The following is a 26237-nucleotide window of genomic DNA, read 5'->3' as shown; positions in this document are numbered from 1 at the left end:
GTGGAAACTCACTTGTCAAATCGATAAGTAGTTCCTTGGGATTAACACCGACACTACCAAGAAAATGATCATAATCAGTCTCAGACAAAACTGACCAATTTAAACCTAAACCTTCAATCATATTTTCACTTGAATTTTAATTTAGTTTTCAGAAGCAGACTATAACTAGAAATTGAAAACAATATAACCCGATCCTGGTCTCGGCATCAAATCTGTAATAGGCGCCCTCTAACGCCTGTAAAAGGCGCCCAGTGACAGTAGAACTATAGAGATAGTTGACAAAGGGTCAGATGTTATACTGCGGTGCTTTGCGTTGTGTACTCTTTTCCCTGTGCAGTATTCTTTTGTCTCTATGTTCTAGGAGGCTCCTGACCGGGTTACCAATTCTAATTATAAACAAAACACAAAGAAAGAAGCTGGATTTAAAGTTTATTTAACAGAAAAAAAACAACAGGGGCAAAATCTTTCTCTTATCTATAACCTACGGAATTTTCTCCCTTCCCTACCTATGTAAACCTATTCAACCTTATTACTTAAACTTGTACTCTTAACCATCCCTCTAACTCTAACAAACAAACAAACAAACAAACAAACAAACATGTACAAGGGAGCCTCAACCTTCTTTCAGTTTCACAAAGACCTCAGTTTTATGGTGTTGATTGCTTGTGTATTATTGAAGAACTGTTCATGCACCTACAACACAGTATTTACAGTATTATTGTTTGCAAAAGTGTGATCCTCATCTGTTGTGAAAACACAGTACATATAAATGATGGTTACTATTTGCATGTATATATATCAACAGCTGAAATTTGTAAAGTTAACCACACATAGTCTGATTATTGATATTTTAGATGAATGATGATTATTAAGTGGGTCTTACTTCACAAAATTGTGGATAAATATCAAATCTCTATAGAATGTTGTAGAAATAACATTACCCTGTTTACAAATCACATTTGTTGTGTTCATTGTAATTCCTGCATTCTGAATAGCTAAATTGGTCACGTGTTATTGCATTCACATCCCAATGAATATAAAAAATGAAGCCATGCCCACCAAAGCAGACAACCTTCAACGGAATGTCGGGGAATCCCAATTACAGTCGAGGGAATTCCTTTTCTTCTCACCTATATCATCATGCACAGGACGTTTTAGCAATGTTCAGGCATATTCATCATCCAAGCCACCCTTCAAGACAAATGAAGGAATGAAACAGCAATGTATGAAACAGCAAACATGCAGGTTTGCTCACCTGTTCGGTGTTTTTCCCTCGCCTGTGTTCCACATATTTCATGTCTTCGGGTTTCATTTCTAACTTGCATTTTTCAAACTTTGTCTTCCCTTTCTCAGTGAAGTAATGTTTGAATCTGGCAGTTACAAAACATTTCATTTGAAACAGCTGCACAGGATATATTTGTTCCTGTTCATTACAGTCTGACAGTTGTAGTTCTTTTACCTTGATTGACACGTCCTCTGAACTGTTTGATGCCACTCTCTGTTGATGGTTGATTGGCAGCCGAGTTTGTGGTGACACAGTTATGGGCATAAATCAAACAATCACCTGATTCATGTCACTCATTGGTCAAACATGAATTAAGACATCAATCCATACTGACTTTAATTGCTTATAGATTTCCTACCAATGACAGGTCAAATCATCTCAAACTCTTGATAAGACCTTTGCTTTGATAAACTCTTATTATAGAACTCAATCATACACCTGGATGAAAATGCAAAGCATCAAAGTCCTTTTCACTCCTGAAAGTTTTACTGATATCACTGATCATCAAAGTAATCAATATGGGCTCCACTTTCAAAAACATTTTTCTCCAGTATGGCGATGAGTCTGTTGACTGTAGTTTCTGGGCTAAGGAGACACTTCTCCATTGCTGAAAGAAGAAATACATACAAGATAACTTAAAGAACAGATATGGAAGTCACGTTCCAATAAATTAAGACTTTTAAAATTCTTTGAATCATGTCACCTAAGGTAGCAAGTACTAACATCCCAAATGTTAGATGAAAAGCTACTGACAATGATGTGAAGAAACAATTTTAGGACCACAGACACAAAAGCTTTTGTACAGGGCACTAGTACACAGTAAATATTGTCTTAAGCAGGCAGCAAGACCATATCTATGGTCTAGTGGATAGTGCGTCTGCCCACAGAATGGAAGGTTGGTGGTTCAATCTATGGCCACAACATACTAAAAGATGTTCAAGATAGTACTTGTTAGTACCCTGCCTGAGGCTGGGCATTAAGGGACCTAAACAAGGACAAGTCGGCTCGGAGTCAGTATACCATTTCTGAGTGGGTTATTCATGTTAAACTGTGGCATGGTGTCTCAGTCTGCTAGTACTGTAAAACCAACATTAGTCTGTACTAGTACAAGCACACACACTCACCCGCACACACAGACACCTCTACACAAGTGCAATAATCTTTAATGTGATGTTAGACCCCATTTCACCACCTTAAGCAGCAAAGGCGTCATAACATTTTAACTACTTTCAGCATCTGAAAGCGATGCCTTGAAAACATAAAAAAGTTTGAGTGTGAAGTAGAACCTGTGATAATTAATTACAGTGGAACATTGCTTCTCCAGACACACTGAACCCATGTCTACCGTATGATATTTACATTACACAAAATAGATACTACCCTGGTACATAAAACGCTTCTTTTATCTGGAAATCTTGTTTATGGATCTAGACAGTGAATTTCAATACCCAATTCACAAGCAATAACAAGAGTCATCAGAAGAGGACAAATCCCCCTGGCCCCCACAAACAAATCATCTGACTGTTACTTAAAGTCCAACTTGATGAGAGAATATCTACCTGATCTGTCTGTCCATAAACAATAGTTATTGAGCTATCAAAACAATACCATGGAATTGGGATTTAAAAAATTGTATTTCTATGTCAGGTACAAACCACTATGAACAGAGTTAAAATCAAACTTGTTGCCTTGGAAACAGAAAAAATGTAAATTCTTAAAATCCCTAAATAGCAAAAGGCACAGTTGACAACATGGTTTTGGTGTGTGCAAAGTGTCATGAAAGAATACCTACCGATGTTAGTGTTACAGATATTGTTGAAACTAACACACCACTACGAACAAAGTCAAACTCAAACTTTAAAAAATTAAATTCCTACATAATAAAAGGCACCATTTCAACTTTTGCTTAATACATGTACCAAGTTTGGATGTAAACTGTTGACTTGTTATTCAGTTCTGCTCTGGAAACAACACCCTCTGTTTCAGGTCAATCTAAACAGGGAAAAATCAAATTTTGAAATATTCCTAAGTGTCAAAAGGCACCACTTCAGAATCTGTTTGACATATCTGCCAAGTTTTGTAGAAAAATATTGAACTATTTTTTAGTTGTGCTCAGGAAACAAAGTCCCCACCACGCTTCATATTAAAATTGGTCATGTAGATTTCTAACGGCCGCAACCCCCCTGTCCGCCCCCGACCCCCTCCAACAAGCAACCCCCAAAAGGGTAATCTATAAAGTTTATTGTGACAGTGCTGACTCATACATTGTTGAAACCTCTCACCCAGTAGATACCCGCAACAGCCAAAGCAGACAGCAGCCCTCTCTGACCACCAGTAAAAATTCCCTTGCCAGCAAATTTAGTTTGACATAGTCCAAATCCTCTCAACCAAACATCAGGACTTCACCAAAAGAAACCTCTCAGAAGCTTTAGAAATCCATTGTCACAAACAGAGATCAATGTTATTACATCTCGTCTGCCTATGAAGATCTAATCAAGCAATAGACTATTATAATTAGGATCCAATCAGCTTGTCACAACTGTTCAATCCTTATCCTTACTGTACATCTGGCTTCATTACTTGTGTGCTATTTGCTATTCTTACTGTACATTTAGCTTCATCCAATCTTCTTTGTGCCACTTGTTATCTATTACCTCTCAATGTGAATCTGCTGCTTATCACAACATATCATGCATCTGTACCTCTTAACACTTGAGTTGTTGTCACTCCAACTTAATAACAGTGTAAAAATCTACATAAAAACATCGCTAGACACAAAAAAACAAGAAGTTGTTATACATTAAGTTGTATGTTTTCTTAGTTTTGACATAACATCAGAAAATCAACTAATGGTGAACTATAAAATGCGACAATACTTGTCATAAGAGGCACCTCAAAACACCAAAAAACGCAAACTCGACACATCCACTCCACCTCCATCGCCCACACCCTCCCCGGCCGCCTTCCTCACCACCTTCGCCCTCTACTTCTTCTCAGCAGGCTCAGGCACCACTCTCTCACTAGAACTTTCGGCAGATAAAATAGGACTTTGGTTTAAAAGAGAAAAAATAAATTACAACAATATTAAAAAAGCCAACAAAGGATACCAGATAATCTTCCCTAACCGAGAATCTTACAACGCAGCAAATAAAATAACTCAAATATTCCACGTCACAGTAATCAAACAAACACCTAATTGGCAACAATATACACGAGGCGTAATTAGGGTTAACCCAAGGGAAACAACTGAGGACTTACAATTATACTCTCTAGAAGCTAACATAAACCAAGACCAAAACCCTCAACCCCTAATCACCAGCACGCGTAGAATAACCTCAACTAGAAACGGAAAAACGGTCCCAACCTCCATTGTCATAATCAACTTCAAAAAGACCGCTAAATTCCCTGAAGCCCCCAAACACATATCCTTCGGAGCCCACACCAACTTAGAAGTCAAACCCTATATAAAGCAGGTTAAGCAATGTACAAAGTGCCTCAAATACAACCACACTGCCTCCCAATGCACATACCGTAAAACTAAATGTAAAAAATGCGCACAAACAGACTGCCAAGGCACATGCACACCCTGGTGCATCCACTGCAAATCCACCCAACACACTTCACTCTCAAACCAATGCCCATACAGACACACACTCACCCAGCAGGCCAACAAACACATAAACAAAGACACGGCTAAAATCCAAAAACGAAAATTTGCTACACCTGCATCTAAACCACTCCTCCCTACACCACACCCAAACACCATCCCACAAACAAACACCACACCCATAACCGACAGCTCTGTCTGGGGCCCCTACCGAGAAACCGCACCCACCTCACACATACAAGCAGCCACTCAACCAACCACGAACCCTCCCACATCTCACATAGCCAAAACATCAACCCCCGCATGCAAAACAAACCTCAAAATGACCGCCACAACACGACACTCATCCAAGCACCCTACAGCCCATATGGTAACAACACTCTCCCACAAGCAAGCACAACAACAAAACACAAACACTAAGAAATCATCAGCTACACCCATCCCACAAACACCTTCACAATCCTCCACATCACATGCCTCCCCCATGGAAACTCAATCAGCTAAACCTAATCTAACCGATGACGAAGATTTCTCCACTACTGAGGAAACAATAGACGCTACTCCAACTAAAACAAACCAAACTCTCCACCCAGCCAACACCCAAAACCTAAATAACCTCACCTTACTCCTAGCATACATGCATAGTCAAAACTCACCAAAAGCTAGCATGAAATCCTTCTACAAAGTAGCTTTCAATCTAAAATTAACCGATCTTCCCTTCTTCCTCTTTAACCTCCATCTAAAAGAACTCACCGAATAAAATAAAAACTAAAAACTAAAAACTAAATCACCAATCAACCGAACCCAATATTCGAAGGACTAAATATTTTTCAGTGGAACGCAAACGGACTCACCTCCCACGGCCATGAACTAAAAACTAAATTTAAACTAAATAAAGGCCCTCACATTGCTTGTATACAGGAAACCAAATTCTCAAAAAAATCCAAATTCACACTACCTAACTACAACTCAGTTAGAACTGACAGAGCTAAACCGAAAACAAGAAGAGCCGCAGGAGGACTAATCATATTTATCAGGGAAGATATAAATTACGAAGAAATAAAAATAGACACGCCAAACCTAGAAGCCAACGGCATTAAAATCACATTAAATAACCTTAAATAAATTAAATCATAAATATTTACCACTGGGCGGAACAAAAAGTCCAAATAAGCGATAAATCTACTATATTCCTAGGAGACTTTAACGCTCACCATCCTACTTGGAGCATAGATGATAAAATAGATAATCATGGCAAATTAATCTCCGAATGGATAGAAACAAACGACCTAGTACTCCTTAATAGCAACCAACCCACGAGGTACGATAAGATAAACCAAAAAATGTCGGCTATCGACCTAACCATATGCACCGCAGATCTAGCCCAAAGTACTCAATGGGAAGTGCACGACGTCCCGCTAGGTAGTGACCACTTCCCTATAAACATAACCATAGGAAATACAAACGTACCAATCCAAACAGAAAACCAAGAACCAAAATTCCATTACAATAAAGCTAACTGGGACCAATTCCAAGATATCTGCAACGAAGCTAACTTAAACGAAATAGAAAATAATGATCCAGAAACCTATTGTAAAAACCTAACAGACTATATAATAAACGCAGCCAAAACCTCCATCCCCTTCAAAACATCTAAGACAGGCAAACCGACGGTACCATGGTGGAATGAGGAAATAGAACAGACTAGACGAAAACGTAAATCAGCCTTCAATAAAGCAAAATGCGACTACAAATATTTAAACATAGCCCACGAACTAAACCACCAGGTTCAAAAACTAGTCCAAATAGCCAAAAGTAGAGACTGGAAAAAATTCTGCGAAGGTATAAATAACCGTACAGATGCCAGAATGGTCTGGCGCAAAATCCACACCATCAGAGGCTTAAAACGACATAAAAAAACCCCTAACATTGACAACTCAACCAACCCCGCCCAAAAAGCAACTAATCTTGCTAACCACTTTTCGGTCGTTAGCAGTAACACCAACTTCAGTAAAAAATTCCAAGATAAACTTAAAACAGAAAACAAACCCACAAAAGAACCAAACAATAACAATCTAGAAATAAATCAACCCTACACAATGGAGGAGCTCCTCTACGTAATCCAAAACAGGAAAAAGGGCACAGCCCCAGGATTAGACCTAACTTCTTACCAAATAATTAAAAAACTCCACCTAAAACTACTCCAGGCACTACTCAAACTATACAATCTCATCTAGCTAAACGGACAGGTTCCTACTCCCTGGAAACAGGCCCTAGTCATACCAATCCCTAAACCTAATAAACCAGCTAATCAAGCTAACTCATATAGACCAATATCCCTAACTTCAAACTTATGTAAAGTAATGGAATCAATGGCTAAAAATAGATTACAACATTACTTAACCCAAAATAACATCATAAACCCAGATCAAAGCGGTTTCACTCCTGGCCGCTCAACCCTAGATAACCTCGCCCGACTAGAACAAGATATTAAGACAGGACAACTAAATAAACAATATACCACAGGCATCTTCTTAGACTTCTCTAAAGCTTTCGACATGGTATGGCACGATGGGCTAATACAAAAACTTAAAAAAATAGGACTCAAAGGTCAGATAATAAACTACATCCAGGACTTCCTAAACAATCGTAAAATAACCGTGGGTATAGACCAAACGCTATCGGACCAATGTCCCCTAGAAAATGGTACTCCACAGGGCAGTATCCTCAGCCCCACCCTCTTCAATATAATGATAAACGATCTATTCGAGGGCCTATCCCCTAAAGTAAACACATCAAAATTCGCGGATGATGGAGCCATCTGGATCCGCACTAAAAGCATGAACATGGTCCAAAATTTACTCCAAAAATCTCTAAATAAAATACAACAGTGGGCTGACAAATGGGGCTTCTCCCTTAACTCAGAAAAAACAACAGGAATAGTATTCAAACATAAAAACATGAAACCCGCCTCCCCAATCCTCCAGCTAAACAATCAAACAATCAAATTTCAAAAACAAACCAAATTCTTAGGACTTATTTTCGATGAACATCTCACCTGGGATGCTCACATCCAAAACCTAACAACTAAATGCAGTAAAGACCTAAACACCCTAAGATGCCTAACTGGCTCTAACTGGGGAGCATCCAAAGATACCCTCCTCTCTCTCTACATATCACTAATTAGATCTAAACTAGACTACGGCTGCGCCATATACAACACCATAAACAACTCTCTATCTAAAAAACTTGACTCAATACAATATCAGGCTCTCAAACTAATTACACGCACCCAACATGGCACCTCCTACACCTCACTTCAGGCCTTAACAGGAGAAATGCCACTAAGTCTACGCAGGGAACAGCTATGCTTAAATTTCTGTGCCGCGTCCCAATCAAACCCTCTCATCCAAAACTTAATAAACCAAAACATCAGCCCCCAAAACCAAGCTCTAGCTCGTAAACACCCCTTACTTACCCCAATATCCCAAAGAATAACAAACTACCTAAATGAACACCAAATTAAAAATCTTAAACAAAACTGCAAACAATCAAATATCTTCACCCCTAAACTTAAAATACCCAAAATAGACACAACACTAGCTAGCCAAATAAATAAACAAACCGACCCAAACACAGCTAAAACTACCACACTAGCATACATACACGAAAATTGGCCAAATTGGTGTCACATTTACACGGACGGATCCTCAGATCCGACCTCCAAAAACACACAGGTTTCGGAGTCCATACCACACAACCAACTAAAACCACACAATCCTTCCGACTCCCAAACAACCAATCAATATTCACGGCAGAACTAATGGGCATGGCCTCAGCCCTCCATAATCAAGAATAAAAAAAACACAAAAAAATCCTAATACTTACCGACTCCCTAAGTGGACTGCAAGCCCTCCAAAACAAAAATACCAAAAACCGACCTAAATTAATAAATCAAATACTTAAAAGCTCCAACGACCTAACTAAGGCAGGCAAACAAATAACCTTCTTGTGGATACCCGCCCACGTAGGAATATACGGTAATGAAAACGCCGATGAAGCAGCTAAACTATCCCTCAAAATCCCAGAAATAAGCTTAAACTTACCCATCTCAAAATCAGAAATTAAAAGTGTAAACAAGCAAAAAATCACACAAAAATGGCATAACCTATATCTAAACTCAAATAGCCAAATCAAAAAAGTGCTCAGCAAACCACTAACCAAACCAAAAATTCTCCATCCATCCAAAAAAATCGACAGAGTAATCACTAAACTCCAAACAGGACACACCAACCTAAATAACCACCTAAAAAATTTAAAAAAACACACTACAGGTAACTGCCCACACTGCAAACAACCAGAAACCCCAGAACACGCACTCATCCACTGCACACACTACCTAACACATCGAACCGCATTACAAACCACCCTCAATCTAAACAAGGCTCTCACTCTAGAAGCAATACTAAACCCACAAAATAAACTAGAAAACTTCAAGGCCTTAGGCGTATTCTTAATAAAAACGGAACTAATAAAACGCATCTAAAAACACAATAACCTACCAAATCAAAATCACATAAACAAACAAACATCCACCATACCCAGCTCCCTTAGTTCTCCTCCCCAATCCCATCGGCATCTATTCCAAATCTCAAAATTCCCAAATTCTATATAAGCAACCCCTAAAACCCCCCTCTTGGGTTGCACAGACCACTTTCGCCCCTTTCGGAAACACATTAAATGGCCTGGCCGGGCCCGTGTGCGAAATACGCATCAGTCGGAAAGTGCATGTTAAATCTCCAAAGTAAGTAAGTAAGTAAGTCATAAGAGGCGATTATCAGGATTGGGTGGTCAGGCTTGCAGACTTGGTTGATGCATGTCATCAATGCTCATGATATCAATCACGGGATTGTCTGGTCCAGACTCGATTATTTACAGACCGCCATCATATAGCTGGCATATTGTTGAGTGCAGCATTAAACAACAAACAAAACTATTGGTGACATTTTATAATAAAAACAAATATTGTCGACCCTATCTGAAGGTTCATCAAAGTCATCACGTTCATTAAACATTAAACATCAAAACATAGAAGATTCATTGTACCTTTGGCTTCTGAGGTGTAAATGATGAAATGTTGATGCAAATGACTTGTGCAGTTGATGTTATCAGTTATACTTGTACATTTATTGATTAAGGACACAATGTATTGAATAAATATATTATGCATTATATTTTTATGCCTCAGTAGAATTTGGGTAGGGGATGTAACTCTGATCAGTTAACACGGGATTCAGATCTCTGGAAATATGTTTATCTGGACAATATTAGAAAAAAGCTCAAGTGTCCAAATAAGCAAGGTACAACTGTAAACTGTAAAGTGTGTTTTTTGACAAGGGACCCACATAGCTCTTTATGTTCAATTTTATTTGTTTTGGTACCCAAAGCAATATCTGGGAAGGCAACACAACCTTGAAAGGATCTATAGAAACACAACGATGAAAGGGCAAGAAGTTGCCCAGGTGTCTGTGTAATAATATCCTTGATTCTCTGAAACGCTGTGGACTGAGGATGATCCCACACAAATTCAACGTCTTTGGGAAGGAGCTGTCGCAGAGGGCTGGTGATCTCGGACAGATTAGGAGCAAACTTGGCTAAATAGTTCACCATTCCAAGAATTGTTTCTAATTCAGAGCGGTCACATGGTGGCTTCATTGAGCATATAGCAGAGACCTAAGCTGGGTCCGGTCTGAGGCCTTCAGCACTCAAGATGTGTCCAAAGTATTCGATCTCTGTGACACCAACTTCAAGCTTCTCCTCGATAAGCTTAATACCTTTGTCACAGGAGCGGGAAAGCATGTTCCGCAGGTTGTGATCATGCTCTTTGGGAGTACATCCATACACAAGAACGTCATCAACTATCGCTGCAACGCCATCTAGTCCTTCATAGCACTCGTCAATCCTTTGCTGTAATTCATCTTGCGCTGAATGTATCCCAAAGGGAAGTCTAAGAAATTTGTAACGTCCATACGGGGTGTTAAACGTTGTATGAAATGAAGATTCCTCAGCCAGTCTGATGGCCCAATATCCAGATCGAGCATCAAGTTTAGTGAAAAACAAGCCTGAGAGAGGCTTGGAAGGATGTCTTCAAGTGTTTTCATTGGGTAGTGTGGACGCTGTATAGCACGATTCAGGTCCAATGGATCCAGGCATATGCGCAGTTTCCTTGAATGTGGCTTTTCAACGATTACTACAGAGTTGACCCAGAGTTCTCGCTGGCTTTGGAAACTGCCAGTCCTTGTAGACTGGCAACTCTAAAAATTACCAGTCCACCCCTAATTTTTGCCAGTCCCAACTTTCAACAAATAAAAAAAACCTATGAAAATTATTTTGTTTTAATTTTTTCAACTTCACGTTCAGTGCAAAGATGTCATCTTTGAAGTAACTTAGTTAGATCTTTACGTCATTCACACAAACTTCAGTCACAATTGTCTCTTTGTTTTTTAATATTTCGAGATGAAGTCGCTACAAACGGATATTTAACCTAAAAATAGACAAGAGGAAACCCTGATGGTAACAGACAAGCTGACTTTGTTCGAAAAATGTACTTATATGAATATCACCGATGTTACCTTATTTGCCAGTCCACAGGGACTGGCAGTCACATGAATTTCCGGTCCAAGCCTAATTTTACCGGTAAAAAACTGGTAATTACCGGTAAACGGGAACACTGTTTGACCAATTCAGTTGGTTCATCAACCTTTGTGATAATGTTTGACTTTTCCATTCGATCAAGCTCGTCTTTTAGTCTCTCACGAAGTGCGACTGGAACTTTTCGTGGTGGGTGATACAGGGATAGCACTTGGATCGATGTGTATCGTACATTCACCTGGAAAGAGCCCAATGCCCTCAAACACATCGGCATATTCTGCAAGAATGGTGCTCTTCTCAAGAGGTTTTCCAGATTGCTCACTCGTCCCACAAGCATCAACAGCACAGGTAAGTTGGATAAGCTCCAATTCAAGGCATGTATTGAGACTGAGTACAGGGTTTGATTCCGTCTCTACAATGTAATACTCAGCTGTGAATTCACGATCATCAATCTGACAAGGTAAGCTACATGTACCTTGAGTTTGAAGATGTGTACCGCCATACGCCGGTACAGTTGTAGTGCCAATTTGGGGGAATAATCTAGCTGGTATGATATTTACGTGAGACCCTGTATCTAATTTGAATTCCACTGGTATGTCTTTAATTCCTACCTTCACAGTAACAAAAGCCTGGTTAGTATCTTCAGCTTTGGAGTGGACACTGTCAACATCACCAGATGTATCCACGCTATCAATTAAGTCTATGCGAAAGTCTGAGTCCCCTGAATCAAAGTGTTCATCTGTCACAACCTCATTGACTTTCACTGAGTGACACACAATCTTGAAATGATTTCACTTTCCACAATTGTCACATTTTCTACCTTTGGCAGGACACGGTTCATGCTGAGAATGTGATCTACCACAGTTTCCACACTGACTATGTGTTTTGTCATCACTGTTTGATGATCTCCTATTTGGTGTGTTTTACAGGTTGTGATTTCTGCTGGGAGTAATGATACTTTTTGTGTCGATGGGAATTATCACTGGCTGAAACTGTATGTACCTCAGGGTTGGCCATTGTTTTCAACTGTTCCTGAGAGTATTTTAAACTTTGTCCCATTTGAATTGCTTTCTCGAGTGTCAATTTCTCCCCTTCATTTATCAATTTTGCACAAAGTTTAGTAGATGATGTGCCGAACACTATGCGGTCCCTCACCATTTCATCAGATGTATTAAATGCACAATCTGTAGCTAGCAGCTTAAATCTAGTCACAAACTGATCAAAGTGAGATGACCCCTGAAGTTATTCGTGAAAGCGACATTTGCTCAAACTTCAAGAAAACTCCACCAAGACCAGTTGTGTGCAAACGAATGTAATGAAGATGTGGCTGTGGACTTGAAAGTGTGGAAACCAGGTATGTATACACAAAGAAAAAAGTTAGGCACACCCTAATATATTTCATTATTGTTTGGTCCCAAGATTTGTAACAATCATGAAAGATATAATTACGGGAAGAATTGTTTTCTCGAGATGGTGTAATCAGTCATGCATAACAAAAGATCACGTGCCATGCATGGTATGCCCGTGCAGCATGCTAGCCCCGAGTATCTCTAAAAGCAGTATATCCAAACGTTAAAATTGCTTTCTTAAGCTTCAAAGACTCCAACCTCTCGCAGCTGCTCTAGGAGTTTGGCCTTTCGTCTGCAATCCTCCAAAAGCAGCTGGCAGAGGTTGGAGTCTTCGAGCAACTTGGTGGAGCCATGTCACAGATGATCGTATCCCTACTGGATAAACCTGGCAAATGACGAGGACGTCATTTGTGTGGAGGGGGAAGTATGTGGTGGAGAGACATAAGTCAAGATATGCAATGAACATTTTTTATAACCAGACAGTGTAATTACATGCGTACTTCATTACGGATTTGTTGACATGGTATTTCCGGTGTTACATGCTCACAGTAATGTTTTTGTGTTTGGGGGAAAAAAACATCAAAATTCTTCAAACCTGTGTATAAGATGACCCCTTTAAGGCACCTAAATCTAGGTACTAAAATCTTGCCTTATACATAGCAATATATGGTACATATGACGAACCTGTGTCTGTCTATTTTAACACTGCTTAGAGTTTCAATCATGATGTGGATTTATGTTATTATTTTTTATTTTAAACTGGGTGTTTTTACTTTTAAATCCTTCTCCTCCAGCAGTGCAGTCACTTGTGCAGAAGCAGAGTAAGCTCAGGCCTTTTGTATACAAATAATCCCTCAGAACAGCCGACGTCCTGGTGCTTTAATGTTCAATATCAAACATGGTCTTTTCGTGTTGTCGAAAAAGTGTCAAATTATGTTTTGATTTTTCATAAGATGAACAAAATTTCAGTGAGATAAAAATCAATTAACATATCAATGTCGTCTTTCTCTGATGTCACCAAAGACATGACATCAAAGAAAAAGGGGTTAAATGTTTAGTTTAATCATTACATTTGATGATAATGCTTGTACTCCATTAATAACAGTGCAACATCAGTCAAATTACACCTACAGAATCAAGTGAATGTGGGAATCAAAGGACTAATGTAAATGTTAGATAGGGCCATCCATTTTGCTATTACATCCTTACTTATTTGGTATGGTTTTATCAATTCTTATTATTTGTGATAATACCAAAATGTATAGTTTCAATATCGAAATTTGAGTTAAAATAGTTTGGTTCCTCATGAACTAAACAATAGGAAAACAAATTGTCGTTATCCACATTAAATTTCACTTGATCATTTATTTCATCCATCCGTTCTACATGTACTCTACTTTATCTAAATACCTCCCTAACAACTGGGGCTTAAGTTCAGTCCATTCTGTTTCACAAGTCAAATCTATCTGTTTCAGCCAGCGAGCAACAAGTGAGCAACAGCTTCATCCCCAAAACAAAATTATTAATTTTAATTATTTTCATTTCTTGAATTAATTTCTGTTTAATACAAGAGTCATCAGAAGATGACAAATCCCCCCGGCCCCCACAAATTTGAAAGAACAAATCATCTGATTGAGCTAGCAAAAAATACAATGGAATTGGGATTCAGAACTTTGTATTTCTATGTCAGGTACACACCACTATGAACAGAGTCAAAATCAAAATTGTTGCCTTGAAAACAGAGTTTTCTTCTTCTAAATAAAGGCACCAGTTGACAATCTGGTCTTTGTGTGTGCAACAGGCACCACTTCAGTCAACCCTTGGTTAACAGATGTATTGGGTTTTGATTAAAAGTCTTGACAAGACCAGTTACATGCATTTTGTTGGTTTAAGTCAGGTAAAGGAAACAACTACTGTATTCGACGTAATAAGCACCCAGGATGCTCTCAAAATTAGAAATAGGGGGATTCGTAAAAAAAACAGAGTTGAAAGATAAATTTCGTGATTTATGCTGACAGCCTGAAATGTTTATGTACGACAGATATATTTTTCCAGAATTTAATTGCCCATAATTAAGGGTGCATATAACACATGAGTGCATATTATAGGCGAATAAATAAGTCTTGTGTACATTGATCAATCGGAAGGGGTGCTAATTGGGATTGTTCACTAGCCAATATATTAGCAAATATTGCTGTGGGCACTTATTACGTCGAATACGGTATTTAGATTCAGCAGTACTTAGTCTGAAGGAATGTAACAATGTAGCATTGAGCAAGCATTATGACAGCGAGAACATGTACCAGCATCATGGCAGTTCTGTGTACAGATAAGAAGGGCAGTACTGAGGTAGAAGGAAAGTGACCAAAGTATATGTGACTGACAATAGTAATATATGCCTAGGCTTGAGTTTGTGTCGGTTCTTCACAACAGTGTTGATTTGTTCCAACACTTCTGTAACTGTTGCAGTCCTCTTCTGAAAGGTTTAGTGCTTTTCAAGCAATCATGAAGTTTGACTTCCCTAACTGTACTTTCAGCAAAATTCAATTTCAATCAACTGATTGAAGATTGAGGAAATTAATTAGTGCAAAGAACAATTATATTTTTCTTGATTTATCTTGAATAGAAACCGATAATCTCATTCTGTGAGTAAATAAGCTTCTAAATGAAGTTCATGTCCTACGTTGAGAACAAAAGCATCATAGCCCCATAAAAAGTTTTGCAGTGCCCGCTTCATATGACTGAGCCATGGCATTTCACCGAACCAGGATTGAATGCAAAACATTCTTAATTAGTGCCTCTTACAGCTCTCCTTCAAACCAGCTGTATTCACATTACTGTTTTGAAGGAAGTAGCACACAGACAAATGTAAGATATCTACTTTCACAAACAGATGGCCTTTGGTATACGAGATCAGCAAGTTACCTAAGGTGTGGTACAAAGGATTTTGCAGCGGGGTACATATGCGGGCTACATGGAAAATAATTGCCTGCTCTTTAACCAATCAGAAGCTAGTATTATAATGTAAGGTCAGATTCATTTCTAAAAAAGACCAAATAGATTTGGTTACGCATACTGTGCATTAGCCGTTTCACATTTTCATTATTTTCACATGTTTGTCACATTTGTTTTGTGGGTTCATATAAGCATCATTGTCACAAGTTATTACAAGCGTATAGTTGACAAAGTCATCTATATCCCCCGCCCATTTTAACATGTTATGGTCCCAAACCAGGTAACTGACCCAACATTTCTCTTAGCCCATGTCAAAATAGCTGCAATGGAAATTCTAAAATAAACATTTCTAAAACTCCTTAATATCAAATGGCACTAGTTCAGTATGCGCTTTATATATAGCATGCAATGTTTGGCAAGGAAATATTTAACAGTTTATTTGTTATACTCCAAGTAAACCAATCCTATATTAAAACTTAAATCCAACTTGTTGTCATGGAAACATAAACAATAAAAAAGTGCTATATATCAAAAGGCACCAGTTCAGTATGTGCCTGGTAGACATGCAAAGTTTTGTAAGAAAGTATTTAACGGTTTTTGAGTTACACTCTGGAAACAAACACCACCCCTGTAGAACCTAAGTCCAACTTATTGCCATGGAACTGTGAAAAATAAAAACTTCTAAAATTCCTAAAAAGCAAGAGGCACCAGTCCAGTATGTGTCTGGTCAACATGCAAAGTTTTTGTTGGAAAGTATTGAATTGGTTTTGAGTTATGATCCGGAAACGAACACCACCCTTATAGAACCTAAGTCCAACTTGTTGCCATGGAAACATAAAAATTTATTAAATTCCTAAATAGCAAAAGGCACCAGTTCAGCATGAGTCTGATAGATATGCAAAGTTTCGTAGAGAAATATTTAACGGTTTCTGAGTTATGCTCCGGAAACGATTTGGGGACGCACACACGCACACACACACACACACGCGCGCGCACACGGACGGAACCCATTTCTATATCCCCCGCCAACTTCGTTGGGGCGGGGGATAATAAACAAATAGGAACTCTCTAAGTGTGCCCCTCAGGTTCCAGGAACGTATATAACTGTGCCAACTGCATAAACGTACAAATAAGTTTGAACCCTGAATGGAAATTGGGAGTCCAGTTTATATCTTAAACAGATGATAACCCTGTTAGTTTCCAAATTAAATTTTGTCTCAAAATCAAAATAAAATCCAAGTAAAGGTTATCATACATAAGAAGGTAAGAGCATGGTTGAAGCTCGAATTTCAACTCAAAGTCAAACTATAAAGAATCAGGGGAAATGGGACCATAGGTGTTGAGCTCCTCCACCAACTACACATGTACCAAATTCATAACATTCTGAACGAAAATGACTGAATACTTGTGATAAATAGTTTTTTTCAATACTGCTGAAAATAATGGCAATCAAAAGTCTAATTTTTTGACAAACTAATGTATTATTCGAATTTGAAAATCTGACTAAGTAAATAATGTTAAAAATTTAGTAAAATCTAAATATTTCTTACATTTGTATACTTATCCTGCATTACTCCTTAATGCATTCACTGCTTACCTCATGACAAAGTGAAGGACAGAGCAACTTTGAAGGTCCTGGGTGAAGAAATAAAGTTGTTGTTCTGAAGTCCCAATTACTGACCTTTCGTCGCTGTCCTGTGACCTTGATGACACTTAAGGTTATCTTCACATCACTGCCTGCTGCCCAAGCTCTTAGAAAAACATACTTTTGAGGTTTCTAAAGCCAAAGTTGGGAGGCAAGTCTTGCAACGGGTGGGCCTTATATGTAGTAATGCAGGAAAAGTATACAAATGTAAAAATTATTTAGATTTTACTGAATGTTTTACTTATCCTGAATTACTCCTTAATGCATCTGTATCGGACGGTTTGGAGGTGGGTATACCTTCAGAATACAGAAACCAGTTGGTCGATAAACCGTGTAGCGGGAAAGTTCAGAAAAAATGCCATTGGACATTGGAATTAAAGAGAAATTCCCTATACTCACTTAGCAATAAAAAAATAATAGCTAATCAGCTAATTCTTTACTTACTACGTCATAGAGCCGTCGTAGACAAACAAGATTGTCTAATATTCTTCCACTGGTGGTGACTGAGTAACTGCACATGGAAGTAGACTGGCTCTGTATAGGTCGAGTTCATTATTTGCGTCAGGGGTTGGTAACCTGCTGGGTTACAACCAGAGGGCCAAACTTTGCATGCCTTCGACATCCTCGAGAGCCACAACGCGAAGATAATGACTAACGAAAACCTGTGTCAAACCTCCAGAAATATTCTTCCCTGATTGTTCCAATAAAACAATTGCCTTGTTGAGCCCTGGTAAGGCTAACACCCTGAAATCGTGATGGTAATTCGCTCTTGGCAGATTCCGTTTGGCGATCTGGGTTACAACCAGAGGGCCAAACTTTGCATGCCTTCGACATCCTCGAGAGCCACAACGCGAAGATAATGACTAACGAAAACCTGTGTCGAACCTCCAGAAATATTCTTCCCTGATTGTTCCAATAAAACAATTGCCGTGTTGAGCCCTGGTAAGGCTAACACCCTGAAATCGTGATGGTAATTCGCTCTTGGCAGATTCCGTTTGGCGATCTCGTTGGCCTGAAGTATTACTGCGCGTAACCATAGAGATATGGAGTTTGCGACTAACTTTGGTCATGGACATAGTAAACACGGGTATAAATAACCGCTTCCTCGATCCACGCCTAGTCTTGGAGCGGCGAATGAAAACTCGAACTGCTCGCACCAAGCCCAGAAGAAATTGGCCTTCATGTACAACTCCCACTATTGTCGATATTGGTGGGATGGTGAAGGAACGGTTGGGTTGCCCTGGTAGAATATTTTAGCAATAAAATCCCAGCATAACCCGAGATATACCGCTCTGTGCGTCCCATGCTCAAAACGGCTCTGGGTGGTGTCGATCACATGTAGTTCGCTCATGCGTGCCGCCGTTGCTAATGCCAAGAGAAACCATTGTTTTCTTGGTGAGGTCATAAAATGAGGACGCATAGAGGGGGAGGAAGGGGACTCTCGCAAACCTCAAAGTACCACGTTCAAATCCCAAGCAGGTGGGCGGAGCTTGGCCTTCTGATCCTCAAGCCTGAATGAGCGTAACAGTGCCTGTAGTTCCGTGACCTTAATCACCTTGTGATTTTCCGGAACAGCCAACACTGAGTTAGGTGCAGCCAATTACGCAGTAATGGTGCTACCTTCCAAGTGTCTTTGGGTACGCAAATGTAGGAGGTATTCCATAGGAATTGTGATGCAATCATAGGGTCTTGATACTTTAGCCTTGCAAAAAGTCTCAAATGATCCCCACTTGTCTTTGTAGAGGAACGATGAACAAAAGCTATAGCTTTGCTTCCCCGTGTCGAAATAACCCTTTGCACTTAAACGCCTTTTGAAGACGAACCATGCGTACAGACGTTGGGTGAGGCAATTTGCTGTGAGGGTGGATGAGTAGGTTGGACCACTGTGGGAGGGGTCGTGGATCGTCTTCAGCTAGATTTTTCTGAGCTTGACGAACCATCCTCTCGCCGGTCACCAGGGCACGACCAAGGTAAGAGCAAGATACCTTGTCTCTTTGATCCCCTATATCATCTTGGGAAGTAAAACTGGTGGCATAAAAGTGTATGCTTTTAGCCCTTCCGAAGGGATACTGAACTCATCCGACGCCCAAGTCTGCGGATCCGGTAACAGAGAGATATACATCATGAGTTGGTGGTCTAGGCAAGTAAGAAACAAGTCATGTTCGGTTGCCTGAACTTCTGAAGCAGTAACTGAAATGCATCTGTGAGAAATTTCCACTCGGTGGGAGCCACCCTGTCTGGACATGATAAGGTATCGTCCAGTATGTTTCGACATCCAGGGATGTGCTGAACTATGAACTGTAGCCGATCGAAAAAAATGGAGAAATCTTAATGTCTGTTGAAGTACAAAGTGGGAGTGTGTTTAGCTAGTTTAGCCCTGTGCTGCAGTGATTAACCCTAGCAACACTTGCCATTGGCAAAGCATTTGTGGTTGAAGTAGAACAGATGACAACAGACGTAGAAACTTGTGTCATCTGTCCCTCGGTACAGATAGGAGATCCTGGTCTGTCTGGAACAGGCCTCCTATGAACTGAAGCCAATAGGAAGGAGATAACACCCAACTTCGCCCCGTTGATTATCCATTCCAGTTAAAAAGATATAGTAGCCTGGTGAATTCCCGGTGGCGTACTAACGTTGACATGTTTTGATGAGAGTAGATGTCCTCCATCTACGACTCGAAGCAAGTGTTCGTCAAGTGTAGATACGCAGTTATTGGCTTCATTACTCCTGTAAATAGCCATAGGGTCACGAACATGTCAGATGGGAAAACCTCCCTGTTGGTAGTGAACCCCATTGAATTGGACCTGAGGAGTCTACGGTTGGGATGGATAGTCGAGACTGATCAAGAATCAAACATAATGATGTTGATTATGAGAGGTCTCAACGTGGTGAGGCGGCCATAATGTGGACGCTTCAGATAACATTCATTGAACACTGAGAGATTGTGGATCATTCTCATCTTGTCTGGGTCCTTCATGGGTACCAGGCAGATGTGAGGATAAAACCCGAGTGTAAAGACTGGGTTGTGAACCAACTCTACAGCACTTCTTACCAACAGTATGTCTATGTTGGATTTTCCAAATCAAACTGCGGTCAACGGTGGGGTTACCTCTACATGTATACGGAAACCATGATATAGTATGATGAGTACGAAATCGTCCCTGAGTCTTGTTTCTGCCACGCCCTTTCCCAGTAAGAGAATACTGGTCTACCTTGAGAGACGTGTGTCTAGGCTTATAATTGCCTGACTTGCCAGCCCGCTGGGATAGACTAAAAGAGACGTGCTCTTGAGTCTTGAGCACAGTGTCATTCCAAGCGTTTTGGGAACTTGGCGTGCGTGTCTGCGATCTGTTCATTGAACAGGGGAGTAGATGACCAAGATTGACGTAGCAGCCTGACCTTGAAACCAGAATATCAGTTGGAAACACTGTCAAGTCTGGGTGTAACGGTAAACTCCTTCAGGGCGGTCTCAAGATGAATTTTCCTGTGGTTAATCTGACGCTGTAGGAAAATCACCATAGTTTGGAAGTGATCTTATCAGATAGGGTTATCCTCTGATAGATCCTGATCCGCCACAAACATTGACGATGTTGGTGGCTTAAATGATGGAGCATATGTGAGTTTGGAGAAGTCTTCCTCCAATGACCACGTGGTGTCCCTCTTATTTACCCCGTTACCAGGGGAGGGCGTTACTGACACGAAATGGTCTGCTACCCGATCGGGTACTTGTGCTAAGCCGGTGATCAGGTGCACAGTGCCTTACCTATCAGCAGGTTTTGATGACCCGCCAGGATAAGGAGTCATGTGGTGATGTTCCCGTACTTACTGCCCAGAGATGTATGCTGTACCAGATTTTAGGTATTAGGTATACGTTAGGCGCAGATGTAATCGTTTACACTTGTGCCAAGGATGTTGGAACATCGCTTAGCTGATCATGTGCCGGTTGCATAAAGCACACTGTAAGCTCTTGGGCTGACGTCATTGTAGAGACCATGATGGGTACGCAGACGCTGCGCTCAGCGCAGGTCTATGAAACAAGGCTCATCAGTGATTGTTGACGCCTGAGCGTACATCTTCTGCGCTGGATATGTTGGAACAGCGCTAAGCTGATCGTGCATTGCTTGTGTAATAGAGGTGCTTGGGTAGTAGTCAGGCGCTGCGCTCGGCGCAGGTAACTGAGACACAAAGCTCAAAGGTATTGACTGGACCATGGCTTGCATCTGTGCTACCCCCATCATAGCATCTTGAGATGCTGGTGCTGTCGCCGACGTCACAGATTTAACATATCTGGGAGTGTCTGGCAGCTGAAAAATAGGAGCAGTTACGATACTCACAAAATCCTCCGGTATTGTTGATTTCAGTGGAGGGTGTACTTCTGTTGTCACAGTACGGGTGTCATATTACCTGCCAATAATAACAGTTGGGTGGTAATGACCGAACCATGTCTTTCGCTATTCCGTGATTGTGACATTCCTCTCGTCTCACGACAGGATTACTGCAAAATATGATTGTGAGTAACCTGCTTTTATATTGTAAAACTCGTTGGAGAGAGATTTACACAAAAATTACATTTAGAATTTGGCGAGCACATCTACATGCATGCCGAGGAACGTGCATCTTTGGGCAATTTTTTCCACGACAATATGTACAACACCCAAACATTAGTTACGCAATTAAACCATTGTTGAAGAAATGGTACTGGAAGAATGCCATAGAATTGAACAATAATCTATCGGCAAAAAAACGAGTTGCAAGGGTATACAATATTTTTATATATGCAACTCAATGTAAACCAAGGCTATTTACATGTAGAATTTGGAGAGCACATCTGCGTGCAAACCAAACAACGTCGATGATAATCTTGTAAGATTTTTTCCACGACAATTAGTACAATCGCGCAAACATAGGTACGCAAATAAATAATTGTTGATGAAGCGGGACTGGAAGAAAGCCGTAGATTTGATATTAATCTATCGGCAAACATAATTTTAACGAGTTGAAAATGTAATGTATACAATAATTTATATATACGCAACTCACTGTTACGCCAAAGCTAGTAGTATTTAAGAACACAAGAATATGTTATACATACGTAGCTGAGAATTGTAAACAATTTGACTACCTTGGCAGGCAATCGATTGTAACACAATTAAAAATGGCGGCGAACAACAAATATGTGGCGGGAAAAAAGACAAGAGTCTTTTCACGCCTAATTAATCCAAATAAAACGACACAACATTGTGAAAGTAATATGAAAAGAATACACCACCCATCACAGATCAATTTTAGGATTGAAGACGAAAACTGAAGGTCTAAATTAATCCAAAAGGAGAGCTCCGCTGGGACACGTCCTTGCTGCACTGCGATAAGCAGGGATGTGAAGATGACCTAAAGTGTCATCAAGGTCACAGGACCTCGATGGGACTTCAGAACAACAACTTTATTTCTTCACCCAGGACCTTCGCAGTTGCCCTGTCCTTCTAGTTGTCGTAAGGTAAGCAGTGAATGCATTAAGGAGTAATGCAGGATAAGTAAAATATATAAGTAAATCAATTCAATCACACCTATTGCCCTTGTATAGCACTTACCTCTTAAAGCTTCAAGGTGGTCTTCAGCTTTTGTTTCCTGGAGCCCCTCTTTGTGGAACATGTTGGTGTCAACAGGACCCGGGGCATAGTTCAACACCCGGAAGTCAGGCTGCTCAAGTGCCAGCGTCCTCATGAACATGTCACGGAAAGCCTTGCCTGAAACATACCGACATGTTGGTGTCAACAGCAGGGCTGGGACAGGTAACTCAGGTTTTCAAGTCGGGTGGGTGCTGAGCAGGACATGGGTACACACAGGACTATCCGGACCCGTGGTTAGTTACATGATATATTCTTTAATGACAAAAACTCACTTTAGCTCAGTGGTTACACTACAAGTCGCTAATGTTCACATTTTTTTCTGTGATGTACACAATCCTTTTGACTTTAATCAACTTCAGTGTATGCATGATCTGATCGTTTGATACATGTATATTTAAATAATTTTGGCCATGGCTTTGGTAAAACAATTCCCACTCAGACATTTTGTTCCCAGCTCTTGAGACCTGCAGTGGGTACCAGATACGGTTGGGTAATTAGGGGTAGGTTACCAAGGTAGTAAATTTTGACTAATCAACAGGACCCAGGGCATAGCTCAACACCTGGAAGTCAGGCTGCTCCAGTGCCAGCATCCTCATGAACATGTCACGGAAAGCCTTGCCTGAAACATACCGACATGTTGGTGTCAACAGGACCCGGGGCAAAGCTCAAAACCTGGAGAGTGAGTGAGTATGGTTTTAAGCCACTTTTAGCCATATTCCAGCAATTTCACAGCAGGGGACACCAGAAATGGGCTTCACACATTGTACCCATGTTGGGAATCGAACCCGGTTCTTTGTCTTGACTCGCAAAAGTTTTAACCACAAGGCTACCTGACCGCCCCCCCTCAACACCGGAAGCGGGCTGCTCCAGTGCCAGTGTCCTCATAAAAATGTCACGGAAAGCCTTGCCTGAAACATACCGCCATGTTGGGGCATAGCTCAACACCTGGAAGTCCGGCTGCTCCAGTGCCAGTGTCCTCATGAAAATGTCACAGAAAGGCTTGCCAGAAACATACCGCCATGTTGGGGCATAGCTCAACACCTGGAAGTCCGGCTGCTCCAGTGCCAGTGTCCTCATGAAAATGTCACAGAAAGGCTTGCCTGAAACATACCGCCATGTTGGGGCATAGCTCAACACCTGGAAGTCGGGCTGCTCCAGTGCCAGTGTCCTCATGAAAATGTCACGGAAAGCCTTGCCTGAAACATACCGCCATGTTGGGGCATAGCTCAACACCTGGAAGTCGGGCTGCTCCAGTGCCAGTGTCCTCATGAAAATGTCACGGAAAGCCTTGCCTGAAACATACCGCCATGTTGGGGCATAGCTCAACACCTGGAAGTCCGGCTGCTCCAGTGCCAGTGTCCTCATGAAAAATGTCACAGAAAGGCTTGCCAGAAACATACCGCCATGTTGGGGCATAGCTCAACACCTGGAAGTCCGGCTGCTCCAGTGCCAGTGTCCTCATGAAAATGTCACAGAAAGGCTTGCCAGAAACATACCGCCATGTTGGGGCATAGCTCAACACCTGGAAGTCCGGCTGCTCCAGTGCCAGTGTCCTCATGAAAATGTCACAGAAAGGCTTGCCAGAAACATACCGCCATGTTGGGGCATAGCTCAACACCTGGAAGTCCAGCTGCTCCAGTGCCAGTGTCCTCATGAAAATGTCACGGAAAGCCTTGCCTGAAACATACCGCCATGTTGGGGCATAGCTCAACACCTGGAAGTCCGGCTGCTCCAGTGCCAGTGTCCTCATGAAAATGTCACAGAAAGGCTTGCCAGAAACATACCGCCATGTTGGGGCATAGCTCAACACCTGGAAGTCCGGCTGCTCCAGTGCCAGTGTCCTCATGAAAATGTCACAGAAAGGCTTGCCAGAAACATACCGCCATGTTGGGGCATAGCTCAACACCTGGAAGTCCAGCTGCTCCAGTGCCAGTGTCCTCATGAAAATGTCACAGAAAGGCTTGCCAGAAACATATTATTCTTCCACTTCATGGTACTTCAGCCATCACCACACTGCAGGTCAATGGTACTGCACAGCAAAACTTAAACGCCTCCAACAGCCCATGAAGATCATTATATTTACAAAGGATGTCCACTGGTCTGTTTTCAGAGTATTTACATTTTTCACAGATAAATGATAAGTGGATGATGTAATGTTACTGTCCACCGGAAAACAGAAGTGAGTTTGTGTGCACTTTCTTGCACAAGGCAACTGCATCAACTTCCTCATGTTGGGAAATCACACACAATTGTGAACAGTGGTGAATAAAAGTATATTACAAAACATCCAACTTTTGCAAATATGTTAGCCACATAAGTGTAAAACATTCATATATACCGGTAAGTCAACACATGTGGATAAACAGATGCATATTTACAGTTTTCCCACAATTTCTGATGCAGTATAGTGTAGTTGACAATGCAGTGACATCGTAGTCAAAAGAACGTTACTTCGACTTGTAATGTTCACCTGATTCCAAATAGTAATATGTGGAAGGTTCATATATCCACCAACCAATCTGATAAACAAACAAGCAACAATTAAATTTAAAGATTGTTCATCTTGTCAATATCTGTCTTCCTCAACATTATAACTTTATTACCAACTTGGCAATAGCATGATATGCCCCCAGTAGATTCTCCCTGGTAGATTTGAACTAATCTAATTACTCAAAATTTAATTAGAAGTAAATACCAGACCCCCTGAAACTGTGGCCACCCGTGGCTTCCGTTGTTGAGTTTTTCACCTTTGTTATCTTATTACTTTTGTTGTTCTTACAAATACATATATGTTTTCTGCTTCATAGCAATTATTTACCTGATGAAGGAGTAGGTATGTACTCCGAAACGTGTCCCTCATAATAAAGAAGTTGACATTCATAAATTTTCTTCCTTAACTATAGTAACACGTTGAGTTGCATTTGTCGTGACGTCATCCATCCTAAAAATTCCATTGGACGTTACGTCCCTTGGTCTTACAAAAGTCATAAAATGACAAAGTCATTCACTTGAAACAGAAGTTGAACCCTATAAAGTTGGGAGTTCGAATGAATTCCAGACATGGTTAATGCTGAAAATGGATTAATATGAATGTTCTGTGAAGTTTCTGTGTGTTTGA

At 40.6% G+C, this 26237-nt stretch overlaps 1 protein-coding gene across 1 annotated transcript in view; it reads right to left on the bottom strand.

Annotated features, from left to right (window-relative positions):
* Positions 1-416: 416 nt before the first annotated feature.
* Positions 417-26237, bottom strand: part of LOC124118625 (sepiapterin reductase-like) — a 39235-nt gene continuing 13414 nt past the window's right edge. Inside the window, exons 3-4 of the mRNA XM_046480818.2 lie at positions 23081-23236; positions 417-1892 (exon numbers count right to left, since the gene is read on the bottom strand). Coding sequence (XP_046336774.2) covers positions 1780-1892; positions 23081-23236 — 269 coding nt within the window. The 3' untranslated portion in view covers positions 417-1779. The remainder of the gene's footprint in view (positions 1893-23080; positions 23237-26237) is intronic.

This window comes from Haliotis rufescens, unplaced genomic scaffold, assembly GCF_023055435.1.
Source record: "Haliotis rufescens isolate VD_foot unplaced genomic scaffold, xgHalRufe1.0.p SCAF_10, whole genome shotgun sequence".
Lineage (NCBI taxonomy): Eukaryota > Metazoa > Mollusca > Gastropoda > Lepetellida > Haliotidae > Haliotis > Haliotis rufescens.
Note: the sequence above shows the minus strand (reverse complement) of the source record. Positions and strands in the feature narration are given on the sequence as shown.